The sequence below is a fragment of the Amphiprion ocellaris genome, chromosome 19, assembly GCF_022539595.1.
Source record: "Amphiprion ocellaris isolate individual 3 ecotype Okinawa chromosome 19, ASM2253959v1, whole genome shotgun sequence".
Classification (NCBI taxonomy): Eukaryota; Metazoa; Chordata; class Actinopteri; family Pomacentridae; genus Amphiprion; species Amphiprion ocellaris.
Window position 1 is genome coordinate 14,484,562 of NC_072784.1, and position 21,631 is coordinate 14,506,192.

The following is a 21,631-nucleotide window of genomic DNA, read 5'->3' on the forward strand; positions in this document are numbered from 1 at the left end:
AAATAAATATTTATATTTATATTCACAATGGCATCCAGTAAACTCACTATACATGTTTTAAAGATGATGTCTGTGCTGAGAAGTCAGTTATAGTTTCGTAGAATTTGAAGCTAAACAAAATTCAACTGCACTATGAGGAGAAAATTACTTGCTTCAGTTGCTCCATGCTTCTAAAATATCCACAGTGTCAACAAACTTTTTTTTCCCTCTTTGTTAAGAGGTTTAACAGTGGCTTGAATTTCATTTGGAGTTTCACTACTCAAATAATGAGCCCTTTTGTTCAGGTTTAACTTTACAGTCTTATACTTTGCTTATCTTTCATACTGTGCTACTTTGTGCATTGACATGCGGTTTGTCAAAATGAAAGAAACTTTTTAAGAAGAATTTTTGGCAGAATATTCCTTCTAATAAACCATCGTGATAATCGAATAATTGGAAAAAAAGAGTAGTTTGTGGCATGCAGTGAAGTTTTTAATAGAAAATGTCATAATTTTGTCATTTCATCCTACTAGAAGCAAATTTTGTCACAATTAGCACATGAATTCCTGAGTTATGATCAAAAATGTGTTCTGTGAGGTCGCAGTGACCTTCAGCCACTAAATTCCAAATCGCTTCATGCTTGAGTCTAAAGAATGTTTGTGCCAGTTGCTCCTGACATATCACGACCACGAGATGTGAACAGGCATGAGGTCACAGTGACTTTGACCCATCTCCAAGTCTAATCAATTCTAATCAATTCATCGTTGAGTCTTAGTTTGAGCCAAAACTAAAAAAAAAATTTCTTGAGGCATTTCCTAGATATCATGTCTACAAAAACGGCACAGAGAATGGATGACCCTCCAGCATAAAACCTGAAAATGTTCTCTGCCTCTTTTATTTATCTGCTTTCCGTTTACACTGTTTTTATAGCAAACACACTCATGTTTTCCTTGTGTGTACAATGTGCTCTATAAATCAGGCTTGCCTTGCCTCGCTTGGTCATCAGCAGAGCCAGCTAATTACCACAGTACAACAGATCTTTACGGGGGAGGAAGTGGCCACCGAGGACTTGAACCAGCAACCCCGCCTCCTCCCTGCCAGGAGAGGGGATGAATTGAGGGAGAGAGGGCCCTTCAAGGTAACTAATCCCTCTCTCTTCCTGCTCATCCTCTCCAGCAAACAGTCTCATCCTCAAAATTATGTCCCAACGAGACACGCCTGCACAAACACACACACACACACACACACACACACACACACACACACACACACACACACACACACACACACACACACACACACACACACACACACACACACACACACACAATATATGCATAAGATACTCCTACACACACACACACACACACACACACACACACACACACACAACACTACCCCCCATCCCACATGGCTCTGGAGAGGCAGCGCTGCCCCTCCTACCCCTCTGTCAATAAGCCCAGTTTGGAAACACTTTAAACAGACTTGCACACTGCACCACTACAAAAAGGGAAAACTTCAAGACATGCTCTCCTCCATACCCGCAGGGTTAATTAGAATTGTTTTAAACAGCCACTGCCATGCTTTTTAAACATTTATGGGTGCATGCATTACAACTAAGGCATTAACATATCCAGAAAGTTTAACCTCTTCTCTGCTCTCTGGCTCAATTACGAGGAGCAGAGGGGAACGAGAGGGAGGACAGTTGACCTCTGCTGCCCCCTGTGTTACAGCGGAAAAACAACAAGGGAATTTTCAATGAGGAGCAGCAGCCAGCTTTGGATCAGAGGAATCGGAGCCAAGTCACCATGCAGCCTGAATGACAATCAGCTTGTATGTTAGTGATGAAAGAGAGATCTAAACCCAGAGGCTATGTAGTACCAATAAAAACATACATTATTCACTAACAGGGACATAGAATGAGTGGTAGTGTTGAATAAAAAGATGAGTGAAACCCAAATTACAGTTGTGATAACTCCGAGGCAAAAACCACCAATGCAAACAAGAAATTTAGATATTTCAACAGCATTCATTATTTCTAGATTTTAATAAAATTACATATTCCGGGTTAATCCAAAGAGTTCTGCTAGTGTACACACAACTCGGCATCAAAATTTGGTTAATTATAGGTGTCTGTGTCTGCAGCGTTGAATCCGATGAATGATAATTTTGATCCCACAATATAAGCAGGATTACCGTTTGTGAATGTGCAGGCTGCACTGAGAATTTCTCCTGGAAAGATTTTTCGAAACGAGGACACAGCGAGCTCACAAATAACCTCAGTTCAAATGAACTCACCTCACAGAAAAGTGTTAGTTTGTCATCAGGCAGCAGACCGTTGGCCTCGTCCAGGAGGAAGTCCCTCCTTATGAACTTTTTGAAACCCCAGTCCTTCCCTTGGACAAAACGGTACGCCCTCTGGCTCTCTGGAAAGGTTAAAAAAAAAAAAAGAGAGAGGAAACACACATAGACAAACAAGGAGAAACAAGATTATTTGGAGACTTTCACAACGTGATTAAGCTCTGCGTGTGTGAATGTGTGTGCGAAAGAGAAAGTTTGTTATGAGTCATGGCCATAAGCAGCAGAGGAACAATGGCGAAAGAGGTTGGGTGCAGGAAGTAATGCCTGCAGGGAGCTTTTAACACTTCAGAAGAAAACAGAATCTCTCTCTCTCTCTCTCTCTCTCTCTCCCTCTTTCACTCCCTCTCTCCTCTCGCCGCCACATAAAGACTAGTGGTAAACATGAGACAGAACGGCTGTGCCTCTTTGGCCAAGAAGTGAGAAATTGCAGGGATCAAAGCAGTCCAATTATCATGTGTTTATGGAGTGCCAATTATCTCTGACAGTGGCAGGAAGGATTCTGTAACACTCAGTTGAACTACAAAGACGCAGGAAAGGTGGTGGAGTTCTTGTGTGTACAACAGTCACACTGTGGAGGCGGTCGCAGCTTTCTACAGTCACCTAACAGTCACAAATACTCACATACAAGGTCAAAACGTAATGGCTATGAATTATGACTGCTGCAGAGATCACAGCAAATTAAAGCTAATTGCACATAGAAGGAGAAGCAGGCACTAACACATAAATTGTGCAAGTAGCTGGAGTTCTGTTGGAGGGATGTAACACCATTTTTTGGTGGAATTACATCATTCACCATTTTGTTAATGAGAGGAAAAACGCTTCCTCGGGCACTACTTTGGGATTTCTGAATCAGAGGAGCCGAACTTCAGTGATAAACCCTTTCTGTGTCCATTCCTATGAGACATAACCACATAACATGATGAAGGTAATAACTTTAGACTTTATGTCTGTTTTATATGCATCTTGCACTGTAAAAGGTTACATGGCTACACAGGGAAACACACCCCAAGCTACAAAGGAATCACCAGAAACCAATTCACTTCTCAAGTCTTTTCATTTCATTTCTGTCTCATCCAGAACCTTCCAAGGAGGTCCTACATACATGATGCCATCAAAATCCAATCATCCGTGTATGTGGATTCCTGCATTGTATTGGCATGGATCAGAAACTCAATACAGGAGAAAATTCACAAAAAACACACAAAAGATTCAATGACTAAAATCACCAGGTATGCTGCTCCAAGCATCTTCAATGTATGTCGGCTGCCTCAGCGTAATCTGTCTCTTCATGTAATCCCATATTGAATCCATAATATTAGACTCTGCGTGGGTCAGAGCATCTATTCCTTGTTCTTCTTGTTTCTGAAGATAATTCTATGGCTGTAAATTTGTGCTGCAGAATGAATGCAAACATCTGAATTCTAGCCTACATTTTTTCACAGGGCTGCATGCAAATCAGTGTTTGTGCGTGAACCTAATTAGAAACCATGTATGCAAACCAAACAGGCAGCTCATAGAGGGGGGTATACACTGATGAGCCAAAACATTATGGCCACCCCTGCCTAATCTGCTGTTGATCCTTCGGCTGCCAAGCAGCTCCGACCCGCCAAGTCAAGCACTCTGAAGATGCCCTGTGGTATCTGGCACCAACACGGTAGCAGCAGATCCTGTAAATGGCAAGTCCTGTAAATTGAGAGGTGTAGCCGCGGCAGATCAAACTTGTTCCAGGACTTCCCCCAACACCCAATCACCATCGGATTACTGCAGAAGAATTTCCATTTCAGGAACACTCCGACATCGATACAGTTGTCTGACTATATATAAAGATGGATGAGTCGTCCGTGACGTTGCCTTTAAGTTCACTAAGCAGCAGTTTTCCAGCCATCAAGCATTGCCAAGATGAACATAAATGAAGCTGAAATAGGCCATGTACTGTCCTGCAATGACCCCAATGTATCACTCAGAACAATCATGCCCCTAATTATGTATAACTTTAACCCTCGATACAATTTAAATCAATAAGTTTCATAAAAATTAACTTCCTGCACAGTTGTCATAAAAGAGGGAATTAACTATAGAGACTGACACCATTTTTTGTAACAGGCTTTAAACATGTTTGTTTCTGCTGTGAAGCTGAGCATTTTAACATTAAGGTCTATGGGGACTGACTCACTTTTGGAACTAGCCCCAAGTGGTCATATGATACACTGCAGTTTGGAATTCATTTTTCAGCCTTAGAGTTTTGCTGCTTGTCAAGGTCACTCAAGTCTTCATCTGCCCATTTCTCCCCTATAAAACACATTGACTTCCAGAGCCATGTTTTGAGTGTTTGTTTACCATCTAATCTATGCTAGACCTTGATATGCTACAAGAAAATCGTTATTTGCTTTAAGTATAAACCGACGATGTCCTTGACAGGTGTTCAGAAAGAGATACTGTAAGTACTGTAGTATAGTAAAAAAGTTTTCACAACCCAAAAAGCATGAACCTCTGCTTTCTTGAGGTGCATGAATGCTCACCACAAAAACTTATACAAATGTTTTAAGCCTAATTTAACAGATTTATTCTGCATTTATTAAGCACTCCAGTTCATCACTGGTATTTGTGGCATTTACAACTTTTGCAGAACATGCAGACAATCTATATCCATTCACAATTCAGATTCAATTCAGTTGTTAATGCCAGACAATGAAAAACGATAAAGACAACCTTTACATCTTGTTAAATGAAGTCTCTTCTTACAGACCTTTGATAAAATCTGATGGAGTTGGCTTTAAGCTACACTTTCACCACACACCAAGAGTTCATCACCTTTCAGACTCGTAGCTCTGCAGTGTGTGCACACTACATGCGTTTAGCCGTGGTACTTCAAACAGACTTCCCTTCAGGCTGCTCTTGCGTAGAGATCCCGACAGGAGATCTGCTGACAGATCACAGTGGGAAGCGCGAAGATGAAGTGTCAATGCTGCTGTAAGATCCTGCGTCAAATCCCCTGTTTGGATCTGAGAGACCAGGCAGCCAAAGAGGGGATTGGTGGAGGAGTGCAGTGCATATGCAGTTACTCCCACCACCGCTCATGCAGGGGGCCCTTCACTGTAATCCCCTGCCTCTAGAGGCTGCGTACGCACAAGAAGCTGACAGGAATCACCATGCAAACACACACACACAAAAAGCATGAATGCAAGCCAATTCACAAAATGTACAAATCCATGCACTCTGCTTTTAACATTACTTTATTCATCGTTCTGTCACTGTGCAGAACAGAATATAAGCATATTCAGAAAGAGCTTGGAGACCAACGATATCTCCAGTAAATCTGAGTAAAATAGAGTCAAACTTCTGTGACCTTCATACACTGTGCCATTTGTAGCTGCTGAGACACAAAGGAGTAAAACGAGGATCCTTCGCAGGAATCTTAGAAAAGTCTTTTTAAGTCTCTGCTGACTTTCACACACTCTTTCATGTCCTTTAAGCATGTTTGATAGACCTGGTATGTGAGACCCAGGTGAAGTCCTGAGGCACAGACACCACTTGTGAAGTTGTGTTATTTGGGTATGAAACAAGGCTAGCAGTGATGAGTGAGGACTTCCCCAGTGGCGGTATCTAAAGCTAAACTCGGGGGTGAGGAGAGAGGCTGGCAGCAGACAGAGAGAGAGATGGAGGGAGAAGGAAGCCAAGTGTTGAGAAGAGGTGAGAGGGAATGCTGAAAGAAGCTCGGGCAGGAAGAGGAAGAGAGGTGTGACTTCTTCAGCGCTCAGCCGTGACAGCGAGGCGACTGTGTGAACGTGTGCATGCATACAGGCAGCGGCGACCATGATGAGGGCATGTGTGTGTGCTGAGCTCAGCTAATGCCATGCTGCCATCTCCAGTGGCGCATCAGAAAACCTGCACTGGCAGAGAATCAACTGCAGGTCAAATCGCTGGTGCTCACTCTTTCAGCGAGCTGGCCGCTGTGGTGGGAGTGCGGCCACTCTGCCAGAATACCAAAAAGAGCTGGGCAGCGGCGGAGGGGGTCGGCGCTACTGAGATATCCAACAGGGGGAAAAAAGCACGTGTGATGGAAAAGCCTGGCATGAAAAAGAGATTCGAGACAGGAGCCACAGGGCAACTTTAGTGGAAGTACACTGCACAGATCTCATGGATGTTTTAAGAAAATTATCATGAATTTGTGTGAAAAATCACACTTACAATGCAGACAGCTACAGGTACCACACAGTAAAGAACATTTCTTGACTTTTTTACCACTTTGCGGTTTATAGTTCAGCAGCATGGAAGAGTGAAGTTTCTCACCCTGCCAAAAAAGCCCAAAAACGACTGAAGGTGATGAGGAAGGTGAGAAAAATGAAGTCTGAGCTGGAGACAGAGGGAAGAGGAGGGAAGAGGAGGGAAGCGGGAGCGATGCCAGGGTGTTTAAGTGAGCAGGGCATCCATATTCAGGCGGTGGGCTCAGGGGCACGGTTGGCACACAGAAAGAGAAGGTCGCCAGAAGACGAACTGGCATGTAGAAAAATAACAGCCGACACAGCAGCCAGAGTCAACATCTCTCTTCCTGTCTGTCACTCTTCTGGCCTTATCTTTCACACATTCAACTTGGAGAAAATCCCCAGACGTAGCTCATGACCACCAACACACCACACTTATATATTTTACAACATATTGATGCAAAAGGGAAATCAGTGCACGAGTCAACAGACAAACCCTCAGTCAGTACAAATATAGATGCATGAGCAAATGGAGCAAACGCATTCCCACACTGTTACAAATTCTCCTATAAAATAACAGTAATGCTAGCAGCTGTGGCCGCCAGTATTTTTACAGTATTTTTATGGTGTTAAAAGTGTGATTTACTAAAACAGCTTTAAATAACTTGTTGTATAATTGATTAAAGTACTCTATAGTATAATATATAAGTTTGGTATCTAATAATGTGACTAGGCTCTCATAAAATATACTGTATTTATATGATGTTGCCACTGTAATCAACATAACCAATAAATTACAACATTTATCTTCTTTTAAAATGTATGAACTGTTTACTGGAGACATACACCATAAACAATGTATCTTTAATATTTATGATCCAGATTTGAGATTTACCATCTTATTTAGTAACGCATTAATGCACTACAACACCTAAGAACAAAGGATAAGAGAAGCTATATTTCTATATACCAAAGATTGCAACTATTATAGTCTGTCTAAACAAGCATTTTTGTTCTATTCACACTCTCAGTTTTACAATAGCCTATTGTTAATGATCATTCTTGTCTTGAACTCCAAAAAAGCAGCAGATTTTACAGTACCAGTAATTTATTACAGTGCATCAATTAATCAGGAGGACAGCTGTGGTTTTGCTGTCCCACTTTTTGCAGCAGTGAGTTATTCTGACGAGTAGGAGGAAAAGTGGAAAATATTGACAAATTTGGTTGTTGTATTTATTTTTATACATGTTCAGAATAATCTCAGTCACTGGCTCTTCTGGTGATGGCAACAAAGTGTATATAAAAGATGGATGTAGCCTCCAGATCTCAGAAGTGAAGCCTTAAACCGGCATTCTTTCTAACAGCCAGCAGGGGGCGACTTGTCTGTTTGCAGAAAGAAGTCCGACAGTATAAAAGTCTACAAAAATTACGCTCCTTCTTACTTGATCTGTTACCTCATTAAACATTTTCCTAATGACTTTATGGTCTCAGTCACTACTTTAAAGACTTTTTGAATTCAGAATGATGTTCAGTTTCTAAATTACGGTAGAGGAAACTAGAATTAAAACAGTTTGCATTGAGCTACCTTGTAGCTGACAGTTCGCTACTGTATCATCGTCTCAGTCAGATCAACCTCTCACCTGTTATATCTGCTTTCAAAAGAGTCATATGGCAGTAAACAAATGGCAGACTCAAGGTTTAAAAATAGTAGTTCACAAACCAATTGCTGACGTCACATTCGCTATACCGATCACATTGTACCTTCTTATTCTGCTGAGTTAAAAGGGTCACATTGAGACTGAAAAATTCTTGCAATTTCCAGGTGGCTGCTTTCTGACTTAATCCAAGAGGTTATTTGGTGTAAAAATGCAGAAAATTAGTTTAAATTACATTTTTCTCAGAGGAAGAACCTCAGACCAGCTGCAAATTATGTGTCTCTACAAGTCTGCTCCCTCATTTCAATGTTTTGAACTCTGAGCACTTTCTTGACATCTTTTTGCTCCCGCCACATTTTTTTTCTTCACTGGGGGCTTATTTTGTCACTGTAATATAAATGCCTGCATCTCTATAGAAACAGAGGAGATTGCCATTTGTTTTAGAGAGAACTTTAAAAGTGTCTTCTGTGCAGTACGACACAGTTATTATGCCATAAATTTTAAAAAAGTACATTTCTTTGATTATTTATTTTACAAAAATTCTAAATAACCTGGATCAACATGCACAACATTTTTCTAAGTGCTCAAATATATCAGCTGTTCATGAGTGTATATTTATCTCACTACTGTCTGAATTTGTACAGTGCACTAACTCTACTTGGCTGACATATAAGCAGACATATACACATAAAAAAGTGACACAGAGTCCTTCAGAGAAGAAAATCTAATCCCTATTGAAGACTGAGCTCTATAACTTTGTGTCAGCACAAACATGTCTATTAACATTCTTCCTACCAATGTCAATAGCATCTGATTATGTATAGACTGACCAATAGCTCCTACTCTATTAGCTGGGCTGCACTCGCCCACACAGAATGCCTGATCACCTCCATCAGTTACTGAGGGCAACAGACTCTGACTAGCTCACACCCAGAGCTTCAATTAGACGAGGCAAAAAACACGCCAAATCTTCAGCTGCAGAATAAACGAAGACCACACCAAAAAACCTGCTGTAACTAGACTCTCCAGCCACCTCATACACACAGACGCTCACTTAGCCTTTGGCTATAACACAACAAAACCATTGTCTGTAGGGGAGACTTAACATGGAGACTATTTGAATACAAAACAGCTTGCGGCAGAGGAGGCGAACTTTCCATCTCTCCTCTCCGAGCTGTCAGAACAGGAGTCTGCAGGGGGGCAGCTGTTTTCTCTGGCAAAAGGAGGAGGAAAGAGAGGAGAGGGTGTCAAGAGACAACTTACAACCCACCCAACAGCCTCAGAGGAGAGAACCAGCACATTAAGCCGGGGAGAGAAATGATGTGGCCAACTACGGTGTAGGGAGGAGGGTGGCGGGCATCCACTGCTGCCTGAATCTATCTCCATTAGTAAGTACAGACCATCAGAGGATCCAGACTCAGACACACGCTCTCTAGTGGGGGGCTCAAGGGCTGACTGATGTGGATGGGGTGTTTCATTAGATAATGTCAAGCTTTCCAGTCAAAATCTGCCATCACAGTACAGCAGGAAAGTTTGGACTATATTTATACCTCCTCATTTCAGCACTGCGGGGACTGTTTTAATTCTAAATATGTATACATCACTCCACACATCACCACAAACCAAAATCTATGTCAGCTCTGAGTCCATGTAAAATTATATATAATGACAGAAATTCAAAAAGCTACAAAAGACACAAATTCAGACCAACAGCTGAAACACAAACCTCCAGTTATTCAGCTGTCTGGCTCAGTGCAGGATTTCCATCAGCTACAGTTCGACACGTGTCAGTGGCAGTAATGTTTCTCTGACACATTTCAATACAGTGAGTTCATTACTATTTTCGAAATTCTCTAACTAACTATTGTGGTTTAAAAACTCCAACTTAATATGCATTGTAATAAAAATTGCCCCTGCAGGGGGAAAGCGTGCACGAAGGCCAAGCAGTGTCCTGCCACATAAACAGTCCTCAGCCACTCGGCTTTCTTAATTAAGCCACTTTGTTTTTATTTGGCCTTTTTTCCTGGAGGCCTGGATTAAATTGGATTCTAAATGATCCAGAACCGATAGAGCAATCTTTACTGCCATATTCTTAGACGGAGTGCTCACTAAACTGTCACAAATATGCTGGCAGTTGGGTAATTTTCTCCAGTCACAAGGCGAGCAAAGAGGAGAGCCCAGGTCTCCCCAGGGAGATTGTGGGAAGATTGGAGGAGGGCATATGGCAAGAATGGGATGGGGTGTGCACCATAGAGCACACCATTTATAGCCGAAAGCCCCCTGAGACACAAAAAGAGAGAAGGGGAGGAAAATGAGATCCTCATCACTTTACTCGACGGTCGCTGCGTTCAGGCTTCTCTGAGGTCATTTAGGGGAGCAATGCTCACAAAGCAGTGAAGTTGTGTTCTTCAAAGATCTGTTTATTACCACCGAAAAAACCCTCTCCAATAGATTACATTATACAAGCCAAGAGAGAAAGTTTCCTTGAGTCTCTCACTGAAAATTAAGAAGTGGGCATTCGCTGCTGATTTCAGGCAGCTTTCTCCTCCCCACTTTTCAAAATTCCCTTCAATAAAGGAAACGACATCCTCGAGTAGCAACCTTCACCTTGAAAATGAATTGTTCAGTAAGGTAGGCCTGTTTGATTCTTACAGTGAATGGTTCTCAAGATCTACAAAGAATATGTTTACAACATTTGCTGTCTAACAGCAGTGTTCTTGTGTGTTTTCCTACTTGTCATGAAAGAAGTTCCATTGTTCAAAGCATGGTCAGTTGTCTACAGTTGCACTTTCAAGGCTACACAAAGGCAGACTGCATGAAAAAAATGCTTTCGTTAGCATCCCTATTGGCAATGACAATGAAGGACCAGAAAATGGTACAGCTCAGGACATGGACAAAGAAAAGTTGCCAGCCTGTATGTATTGTATAACAATCTCCTGAGATATTTGTTGGCAATGTTTCTGCAAACGTTTCAAGCCAGACTGGTGGAAATTGCTGAGGACAAAGTACATACAGTGATATTGGTTTTTAAAAGTTCTGCAAGAACCACATCCTGGTAGTAAATCCTCTGTAGTTTAGAGAGAAATGAGCTTCTCCAGAGCTAAAGTAAAATCAGGCTTCCCTGCTGAGTACCAGTTATCCAGTCATGAAGGACCAGGTGAAAACCTTGCAGTCAGGGTACATCAATACAGATCCAGAAAACAACTGCTGGCCTGTATTCTATTGTGCACATATCTCCTGAAATATTTAATGGCAACAATATATGGAAGGCTGTTCTGCAAATGTAAAAGTCCACAATTTTCCACAATGGTGGAATTTGCTGTGGATGAAGCACATACAATGGTTATTTTTTTTATTAATTAAAATTCTGCAAAAACCACATCCCTCTAGCAAAATGTCTGTGGGCTTTAATGAGTCTACTGACCTCTTCCAGAAGTGAAGCCTGCAGGCTTCACCAGTTATCAAATCATGAGGTTTTCAAAGCAGCACTTAAACTCTTCCATCAAAACAAGCTTCCCCTGGTCACTAATTTGACTGCTCAAGATGATTGCGACTGGTTTAAAGAAAGAATGTCACAGCAGTTCTTAACTGATTGGTGTCAGCAGGAGGCTAAGCCTGATTCTATGTTTACATCCCTGATCTCAGCATGTGAAGCCAGCCACATAGATTGCTGTTTTATCTCTCACGAAGACAGAAGAACAATGTCCTAGTGTATTTCAGATTAATTTAATACTTGTGAAAGTCCCCTCTGGTCACTACAGTATCAAACAGAATGAATAAACCTGGTACTACAGTTAGTCTAGAAATACCTAAAGTGTGTGTTATTAAGGAAAATGGCATCAAGTAACCTCAGGTACTAAACAGTAAATGATTAGGGTCGAATCAGGAGGAAAAAAATAACAAGAAAAGCACTCAGAGTGCAGTACTCTGCCAAGGCTGCTCAGTCGTTGCATAATTTCCGACAGAGAAGTCCTGATAAGTCTGCAGTGGTTGATTTGTAATAGGATCACAATCGCGTATGTTAGCAGGCAGCTGACAATCACATGATTGCAATCCCACTTCAATCTCGCAATGATACGGAAATCTTTAACACATCCATGGATCCAGACTATAAGCCGCATCACTGACAAAATCTAATCAGTTGGTCTTTGTGTCATTTCGAACTTCCCTGAAAATTTCATCCAAATCCATTATTTTGTTATTGAGTAATGTTGCGCATGGACAGACAAACAGATGAAAGGACAAACATACACCAATCGTCACATAATTTTGCTACGTTCCTTGGCGGAGTAATAATCTTGATCAGCACATCCGAAGTTTAAAGAAGCACTAACAAGCCAGAGCTTTCTCCCCTATAGCAGAATGATAGTGAGGTGCAGCAAGACCATTATGTACGCCAGAATGGGCTGGCTAAGCGAGACTAGCACAGAAATAGAATTTAAAAAAGCATAAAAGAGTAAGAAAATGAATTTGAGAGTGTGAAAAAGAGAAGACAGGTGTCTAAGTGAGCAAATGAGGGAATGAAAGTTCACATGAGGGAATGTTTCTCAGCAGGAAAAAAGATTTCCCTTTCTACACAACCTGCACCGCAGGGGGTTGTACACAGCTCCACTGCATACGCCTCTGATTCAGGCACACTTCCGCCTCCCACCTCTTCGTCTCGCTCTCCCTGCCTCCCACCCGTCTTCCCTCCTCCATGCTTCCTGTACAGTATGCTGCAGGGCACTGGGAGAGAGGGAGGCAGCCAGAAAGCCTGATAACCAGGAAGCGGTCACATCTGGCCCTCACTAATTCGATTCCACACAAGTTTGCTTTTCCTCCCCATAACATAACCTAATTAAAGAAAAAAAAACAGGAATTGGAGGCACATTCATTTCCAATTCATCAACTGAGAGTGAGGCGGACGAAGACTTCTAAAAAGGTTGGGTCTTTTTTAATTAAAATCAAAATTGCCCCATGCTACTTTGAATTATATATTTACTAGAAATGGATCCAACCGGCAGTGATTACACAAGCCCATATGGCTATCAATACCTCACATTATTAGACACACTTGGAGTATTAGACACACTCCCCACCTCCTGCATTTACAAATTTCAGTGCCCCAAAGACACAGGTGTGACAGGAGTTTTTCATTATGAAACTCTCAAACTTTGAGATATTCTCAGTTTTCTGCTGAATGCCGACTTCTGTGTAGAACAGCTTATGAAGTTTTTCATTTATAAATGCTAATTTATTTCCCATGTCGAGCTTAGAGAATTATTTAAATTGTGGACATTTAGAGGAGATCAAGGATGAGGACCAGTATGCATTTCAAAGTGCTGGTTAGTGTTAATGTTGCTTCCTTATGTTTAGCAACACATGGAAAAAGAACCTCCTAACCCTTCATATGTTTATGAAACATAATTTTATCATCTTGATTGCCTGCACTGTATATCTTATTTACGTTTGAGTACATGTCTGTCCATCCTGCAAGACAGATTCCTCCTCAGATGTTCTTGCTGAGAAAACTTAAGCTAAGGCTCACAGAACAGGTGTTTCGGGTTAATCTATGCCCGTTTTGCCGCTAATGCCAATCAGAAAAGAAGTCTAGCCTGGGATTCTTTTCATCCAAGATTTTTTGCTAATGTCAGGGGTTTATACATCCTGATTTAAACATCCAACCAGCTAGTACACTCATCAGGGCATCACCCCCAACTATATCAAACATACGAGGTATAATATGAGTAAGCCCTTGAGGCGAACATTAGCTGCAGATATAAAACTGGTAGTGAAAATTTCTGTAAAGTTTCTCTTTATGTGTGCCACCCAAGACGATTTTTTAAAACTCTTGTCGTCTGACGGCATTAAAGATTAAAGGGTTTCCTGTTGGAGAGTTTTCTTATACAAACCAAGCTTTAAGAACAGATGGTGCGGCAAGCTGTACAGATTGCGAAACCCCTCGAGGCTAATTTGTCACTTGTGATATAGGCCTATATAAATAAAACTGACTTGATTATCAGTTAAGAATGGTTAGGGCCTGGTGACTCCGACTTACCCATGGCTTTGGTCTCTTCTCCCTTGGCATTGAGGATAGAAAACTTAAACTTGGCACGCACTTCACTTTTCGGGCAGCTAACCAAGAGGAGGTAAAGTGATAAATAGTCTTTGCTCTCCTCATCCAGACCTTTAGGATTCACACGCAAACACCTAAGAGAAAGACAAGGAAGAAACAAACTGGTGAGGCGCATAAAGCTAAAAGAAGTTTTACTGATTCTCTTCCTTAATTCAAGGTGTTTATATGCAATAATTACATTATTTTGACTATTTTCATCTGATATATGCTTTGAATTGTTGTCATTTTCACACTCCAGTTTAGCATTTAAATGATTCATATATTACATGAAAATGTATCAGCTTCTGGTACATCTTCATTCAAACAGCTTTTGTTATCAAAACCCTCCAAAAACAAATTAAAATGCTGCTATGAACTAAACCTATAATCCAGCTGCTGCACGACTACAATGCTGTGACAATAACATAAAAGACACACTCCTGCATCTCCGTGTCTGCAACAGTGAGACAACAATTACAATCATTAAGTAAAGCTAGAAATTACATTGCACTACCTCACCATTTTTTTAAATGTTTATTCATGTTATCTTTAAAAATTGAAGATTATATAATAGAGACTAACTGTTAAAATTGAAAGAACTGCAAGATTTTCAACTTTCAGTCCCTGAACTACCCATCTGTGATATGTCACTTAATCAAAATCATATATTACATCTAACAACAAAAAATCACCAAAAATAAGCCATATGTGCGGCTAAGATTCTGTAAAACTTTGTGATGCTGCAGAAAAGACATCTTTGAGTTCTCTCTCCTTCTAGCCATGAGGTGCTGTTTTTCTAGATGTGCAGGACTTCAAATTGTAGTGAAAAATTTAAAAAGTGAAAAGTGAAGGATGCCCACAGTGAGAAAATAAGACAGAAGTCAAATATGGCCACAACTACTTGGATTTCAGAGGGTTTGCATTTTGATACAAGTGCATTTCTATACATTAATAATTTGATGAATACCAGGGAGTTAACAGAAAAAATAATGAATTACCCAAACTGTAATATAGTTTTAGGTCTCTCATGATCCAATGTATGCATTAGAGGGTTAAACAAATTCGGAAATGCAGCTAGAATCAAAACTATACTCACATTTATTCGCTTCATTATGAAAAACTATGAGTTCTACAGATGGCTGGGATATATTTTTGCGAAACAAAGAGCAAACAGATTCTGGGGTTTTGAACAAACCCACAACAACATAAACACATGCCAATATTTCAATGTCAAATTTGCAGAAGGCTGAACTGCCAAAATCAGAATAACTCAGCGGTTCCTCTCTGTCACAGGAAAGAAGAGAACCTGAGCAGTGCAACAGAAAGCAACTCAATATTGGTGCTGAAGTATTTATATGGTGTTGTATGATTAGACCCACCTCAACCTCAGAGCTTTCTAGATAACCTTTCTGAACTTAAAATGAAAGAGGAGAATCCCAATTCTATCAGAGATCCAGTGCTCCAGGCAAAATGTCACAGAAATACACCATGTTAGACACACAAAAACTATACTCTACTTCAGATATTCAACTAAGGTTTGTTGTGGTCAGTGTACCAATACTACAGCTGAGTCACAGCCTTTTTATGTCTCACAAAAGGAACAATGAGTTTGTAACATACGGATAGTTTGTTGCACAGCCTGTTATAGTTTTAGTAACATGAAACACTTCACCGTGGCCATATGGACCGTTAATTAACACGTGAAGCATCTGGAGGTCGTAATTCTGCTGGGCCATTTGAGACAAATACATTTTACAAACATTTAATGAAAAGCAGTAACAATCTTTATGTGCTGGAGCTCTACCGACTTAACGCTGATGAGGAGAATCAGTAGCTAAATGCGCTGTAATGCATAACTGTCAGGCTTCCGTTTGATTTTACCGATATTGTACAGTAGGTAACCTTCCCTGAATTGTTGTCAGCTTGCTATTAATTCACCAACATTAGTCTTTTAGTGTTATTGTGTGCCATCTTGTTGTATTGCCTGTGCGGGGCTGACCTGTAGTGCACTTTGGAGCTCATTTCTCTAACAAGCATCTATGAGAGCACTGGAGAAACAGGCAATAACGCCGCTGACTGAGGTTCGCTGCAGACGGCTGGGAAAGAACAGTCGGAATTGCTCACTCAGATGAGATACAAAAGACAGAAGGCACTTAGAGGAGCAAGTGGACCACTGGAATAATGTTCAAAAATAATGCAGGTTGATGTGGTTTCTCTAAAATGATGTGTCTAATTTAAACCTCTCATAGACCCACTGACGTGTGTTATTTTACCCAAGGCTATAGTTGTTTCCTTCAGCCCCGCTCAAAATGTCTATGGTCACAATGTTATTGCATGAGATTTTGAATATGTTCCCCTTTATTCTGTGAACTTTTCTGTGAAAACAATATTCAACAAAGTCTTGTATCTTCAGTCTAGAGTACTGTAAACCCAGTAAAACAGCTGTTTACTGTATGTGGATCCAATTCAGCAGACGCACTATTCTATTTAATAATGTGTCTTAATACTATCTATTAATAATCAAGGACACCAATCTAGAACTGACTCATAATCGTAGTGAAAATGAAAATCTCTGTGTCAAACTTAACAAACTTCAACACAAAGAAATGTCTTTTTTTAGTTATATTTGTTTAATTTAAAAGATAACTTTTCAACAATTCTCATTTAAGGGTGTTAACTGGCTGTTACTCCTGATGCTCCACCAATCAGATTCTTCTTAGCTTGCTCGAGACCAGAGTGGATTGGTGGCTGCTTCAGAGTCAAAGGCGCACATTTTTAAATGAATTTATTTATTTGGAAATGTAAAAACAAAGCAAACAGTCACATCAATAATCTGAAAAATACTTGTATGCAAACTTCTAGTCCAAATCTACCATTTTCTTTCAGAGCAAACCAGTGTAGACCTTCTAAATCTAGGCTTTGACAACTGAACTGAGCCTTTCCAGCAATTTAGCATAATTTTTCAAGGGATGCTGAATACTATTACATTGCAATCACATCCTAAGGTTTTCTAAAAAAGTAAGAAACATCCCCATCTAATGCAGTCCACAGACACAGTGGCCAATAAAAATCTGCAGTCCACAGCATCCATTCTTCCATTTTCTGCTGCTTATCTGGGTCCAGCGTATTTCTTTTCACTTAGCCTCAACCTCCATCTCTTCCTGGGGAACACCAGGGAGTTTTTATGGCCAGAGGAGAGATGCTGGGGGCATGAAAATCACATGCTAGTACCATCTCCACCAGCTACTTTCAACACTACAGTAGAAACAAGGTGCTTGTCTCAGAGTAGGGATGCCAATTTTTAAGAGTTTTCCTAATTGATAACCAGCCACTTAACAATAAATAATAGATTATTCGATAACATTAATTGAAGTTAGCAGACATAATGATACAGCTTCTTTGGACGCAGTAGCGAGACATAAGCCACACAAATGGCATAGACCACAGATTTTTTTTTTGTCATGAAAATAATCCCTTTCTGATTGTTATAGTTTAAGCACTACAGCTCACCTATGGCTGCTCAAACAATATAAAAGTACTTTAAGCTACACAACTGGAATTCAGCCATACATGTTTTAAGTGGAAACTGATTCTGAAGAATTATGATATAGAAAATTCAAACGTGCAAGTTCACAGGATTGATTTCTTAGGTTTGTTTTCTATTAAACTCCAAAAATTGTGTTTTGAGACTGTAGACTATAGTTTCAAGGTATAAATGTTCAGCCATGGCTTTGAGTGCTTATTCCGCTTATGATGTATCCTGTATCATATTAAAAAAAACACCATGTAGACATGCTAACAAGGCAAGAAAAAAAAACTCTTTATTTTCATCAGCAGGGGCCTTTGATAAACCATATATGTTTAATTCATATGCATTTATTACTCCGCCAAGTAATGCGGTGGAGTTATGTGATGATTGGCGTATGTTTGTCTGTCTGTTAGTCTGTCTGTGCGCAATATTACTCAGAAACGGAAGAACAGATTTGGATGAAATTTTCAGGGAAGGTCAGAAATGACACAAGGACCACCTGATTAGATTTTGGCAGTGATGCGGCTTATAGTCTGGATCCACGGATTTGTTCAAGATTTCTGTATCATTGCGAGATATCAGCACGCCATCACTATAACTATGACAACAAGTGAACACTACATCAGCTGCCTGCTGACGATCACATGATTGTGATCCTACTATAAATCCACCGCTGCGAACTTATCGGGACTCATCCATTGGAAGTTATACGACTGAACAGCATTGGCAGAGCACTGCGCTGGCTGAGTGATTTTCTTGTCAAATGTACATTTCTGCACCTGTGCAATATTTTTGCACTATGAACAATATTCTTTGCTTTCTGCACGATTCTCCCTTTAGCAATTGTCATTTCACAGTACTGTATATATATTCATTTCTATATGTGTATAAACCTATGTATTTTTTTCTATAGTTATTTTTATTATTCTGTTTTCCTCATTCCTAGAGTGACACCAACAGCTGAAACCAAATTCCTTGTATGCTGTGAACATATTTGGCCATTAAAAGCTCATTCTGATTAATCCTGGTTTCTATCATGTGTTTTATCATAAACACTAAAACTGAAATGTTCCAAAAGTGATAATACAACCAGATTTGCAAATACAGATTAGCTGAAGGTACAAAAACATCACTGCTAAAAACCTTTGTGGATCATTTATACTCAAGCAAGCACCTTGATGTTCGTAGATTAAATCTCTTGAAACCTCTCAGAGACGGAACAAGTTGAAAATCCTTGACAAAACTGTTATGTTCTCCATAAACTGGTACATTTTCAGCTATATATCGACGAGGCTTCACTCACCATTTGAGTTTGTCGTTGGCTCCCGAGGAGAACGTAGAGCTTTTGATGACCTCTCCCATCTCCTCACGACAGAAGCTGAAGTTGTTGATGGTCCACATGTAGGAGAACTTCACCACTTTGATCTGCGGGGGGGGACACAGGGTGGTCTGAAACCGGATCTCTTTATTTATATATTTACCTATTCTATATGCGTAAGTGGTGTTTGGTCAGCCTGGACTTCAAAACAGCACATCAAAACTGCCTTTCATCTTAATAAACACCGACAACAAACAAAGGGAAAGAAGAAAGGATATTGTAAAAGTGGCAACGGGAAGAAAAAACAAGCAGAACAATTTTGCAAGGACATGGCAGAGATGGAAAAAAAAACAGGCATCATCAATGACATACTTTATCTACCTTGGCTCTTTACAGGAGAGTGATGTCTGAGCTAGCTGGGCCTGTGCCGCAATGACTGAAACAAATACAATTTCACAGTACAGATAACCTTTAAACAAAGAAAACATGTAAAATGCCTCCAATTTCTACGGGAAACAAATTACACTTGAGATGCTGAAACAGTCTGGAAAACACAGTAAATGAAAAAATGCAAACATGATTCATATCCATTAGGGTCATTACAGAAACATAAAACAGGAAGCTTTTCCGATTAAGTGGGCACCAGTAAGGATGATTTTCTCTATTCTTACTGACAGTCAGCTCCATTTAATATCATGCAAAAACACTTGATAAATCACAAAATAATCAGTTTTATTCTGAGGAAAACACAGAATACATTTTGTGCTGCAGGCAGAATTCAGATGCAGTATGAGGTTGGTAGCATATCAGTTGATATTTGATCTCACCTTTACACCAGGATGACTCCTCCACTTTAACATTCAACTAATAAAAACACCGTTAGATGTCAGTTTTTCTGTTAAAAATGCCTCTTTCCTTGTCAAAATCTGGAGCCGACTTCACCCGCAGTACATCTCAACTGCTAACAGTTCATCTGGAGATTCAGAGAGAGTAATAGTTGTAAATGCTAATGCACCCTCCAGCTTCTAGCCTCAAGCGGAAAAAGGTTAGCAGGCTAACGAGATCTGGTAAGCTCCTCTCCTTCTAACTCCACAACCTCACTTTGCTGTCTTCATTTTCAAGCTTTAGCCAAAACCAACACGTCTGAAGACACAGGAGGCAAATTATCAGATTTTGCACCAGTCCCAGAAAGGGCTAATACATCTTTTTGAACATAGGTAGTATCCAAGACCTGGAAACAACCTTTAACTCTCTGAACCCTAAGCAGTTTATGCCCATCTTTTGCTTTTGTCATATTGTTGGCTAATTATTTACAACAAAATAAAGTCCTGCACCTCTATTCAAACAGCACAACCATGACTAGAAGTAGAGAACTGAAAAATGTCTTTTGTGCAGTTTGACAAACATGTCTACACACTATAGATATTTTCCTACTTGCATTTTTGTTTCCAGACATGTCTCCATCTGCTTTGTGAAACACTGCCTGCAGTTCATCTGAATAATTCACAGATTCTTTTTTTCTTTAGCTTTTTACATAATCTGGTTAGTGCACACAGTTCACTTTTCATAGTTTTTTATATCAAATATGTAGAATAAAATGATTTGAATGAAGCATCACAATTTTAAGCAGAGTTTGGAGTTTAAAAAAAAACTATGTACAAAATCAGAAGAATTGTGTCTCGATTCTCCTAAAAGAAGTGTCTCCACTTGTACTCAGCAGCACTTGGGTGTTACCGACAACAAAATAAACAGATTGATTAGAATGACTTCTGTTGATTAGAATCACTTCTATTCACCTTCATAAAAACAGCTGGGCGAAACTTAAATAAGTGTCAAATTTCAATCACTGTTACCAAATCATTTTCCACTGCCTCTTCTGCTGTGGCTTAGTTGCTCCACCTGTTGATTATTTTGTGTGTTATTTTGTACACGTCTGTCAATTATTGTTTCTTGTCAGCTATTATCAGCCATGATTCATGAAGACAATGATACAAGCGGAAACACCTCATTAGTCAATGTTCATCAAAGCGTATTTGTGTTAAAACTAGTTCAGCAATGGCTTTTTTCTGTCGTTTCCAGGAACTTTTTCGAATGCGGTGCTTTAAAATGTGCATCAAAACATGGAAACACAGCCCAACACAGTCACACATGTCTCACCTGAGTATAACACCAGCTTTCAGCCACGGGGCTGCTGGACATTTCTGCCGGGGGTGGTGGGCTTGGGATTCTGGACATTGCCAGCGTTGGTGCAGAGAGGACCTGAGCGGGGCAGGAGCACCAGCCGGGTGTGGGGTGTGGGGTGTGGGGTGAGGCGGCGTGGGGAGGGATGGAGGAAGGGAAGGGCTAATAATCAGTCAAGCTGGCCGCCTCTTGAACACCTGCCGTACGGAGAGCGGCAGAAAGATGGATCCGGCTCAGCACAACGTCCAGACTCCAAAATAGCTACAGGCACCCTGTCGGGACACAGAAACACAGTCATTAAAATAACTCTGA

At 40.3% G+C, this 21,631-nt stretch overlaps 1 protein-coding gene across 3 annotated transcripts in view; it reads right to left on the reverse strand.

The window, feature by feature from the left end:
• spop (speckle type BTB/POZ protein) overlaps positions 1–21,631 on the reverse strand; it is a 130,453-nt gene that overhangs the window by 48,491 nt on the left and 60,331 nt on the right. For all 3 annotated transcript variants that reach the window (XM_023299497.3, XM_035943483.2, XM_023299498.3), the window contains 4 exons: positions 21,296–21,591; positions 19,124–19,245; positions 14,235–14,386; positions 2,278–2,405 (listed from right to left, as the gene is read on the reverse strand). In XM_023299497.3, the coding sequence (XP_023155265.1) occupies positions 2,278–2,405; positions 14,235–14,386; positions 19,124–19,245; positions 21,296–21,373 (480 nt within the window). In that variant the 5' untranslated portion in view covers positions 21,374–21,591. The remainder of the gene's footprint in view (positions 1–2,277; positions 2,406–14,234; positions 14,387–19,123; positions 19,246–21,295; positions 21,592–21,631) is intronic.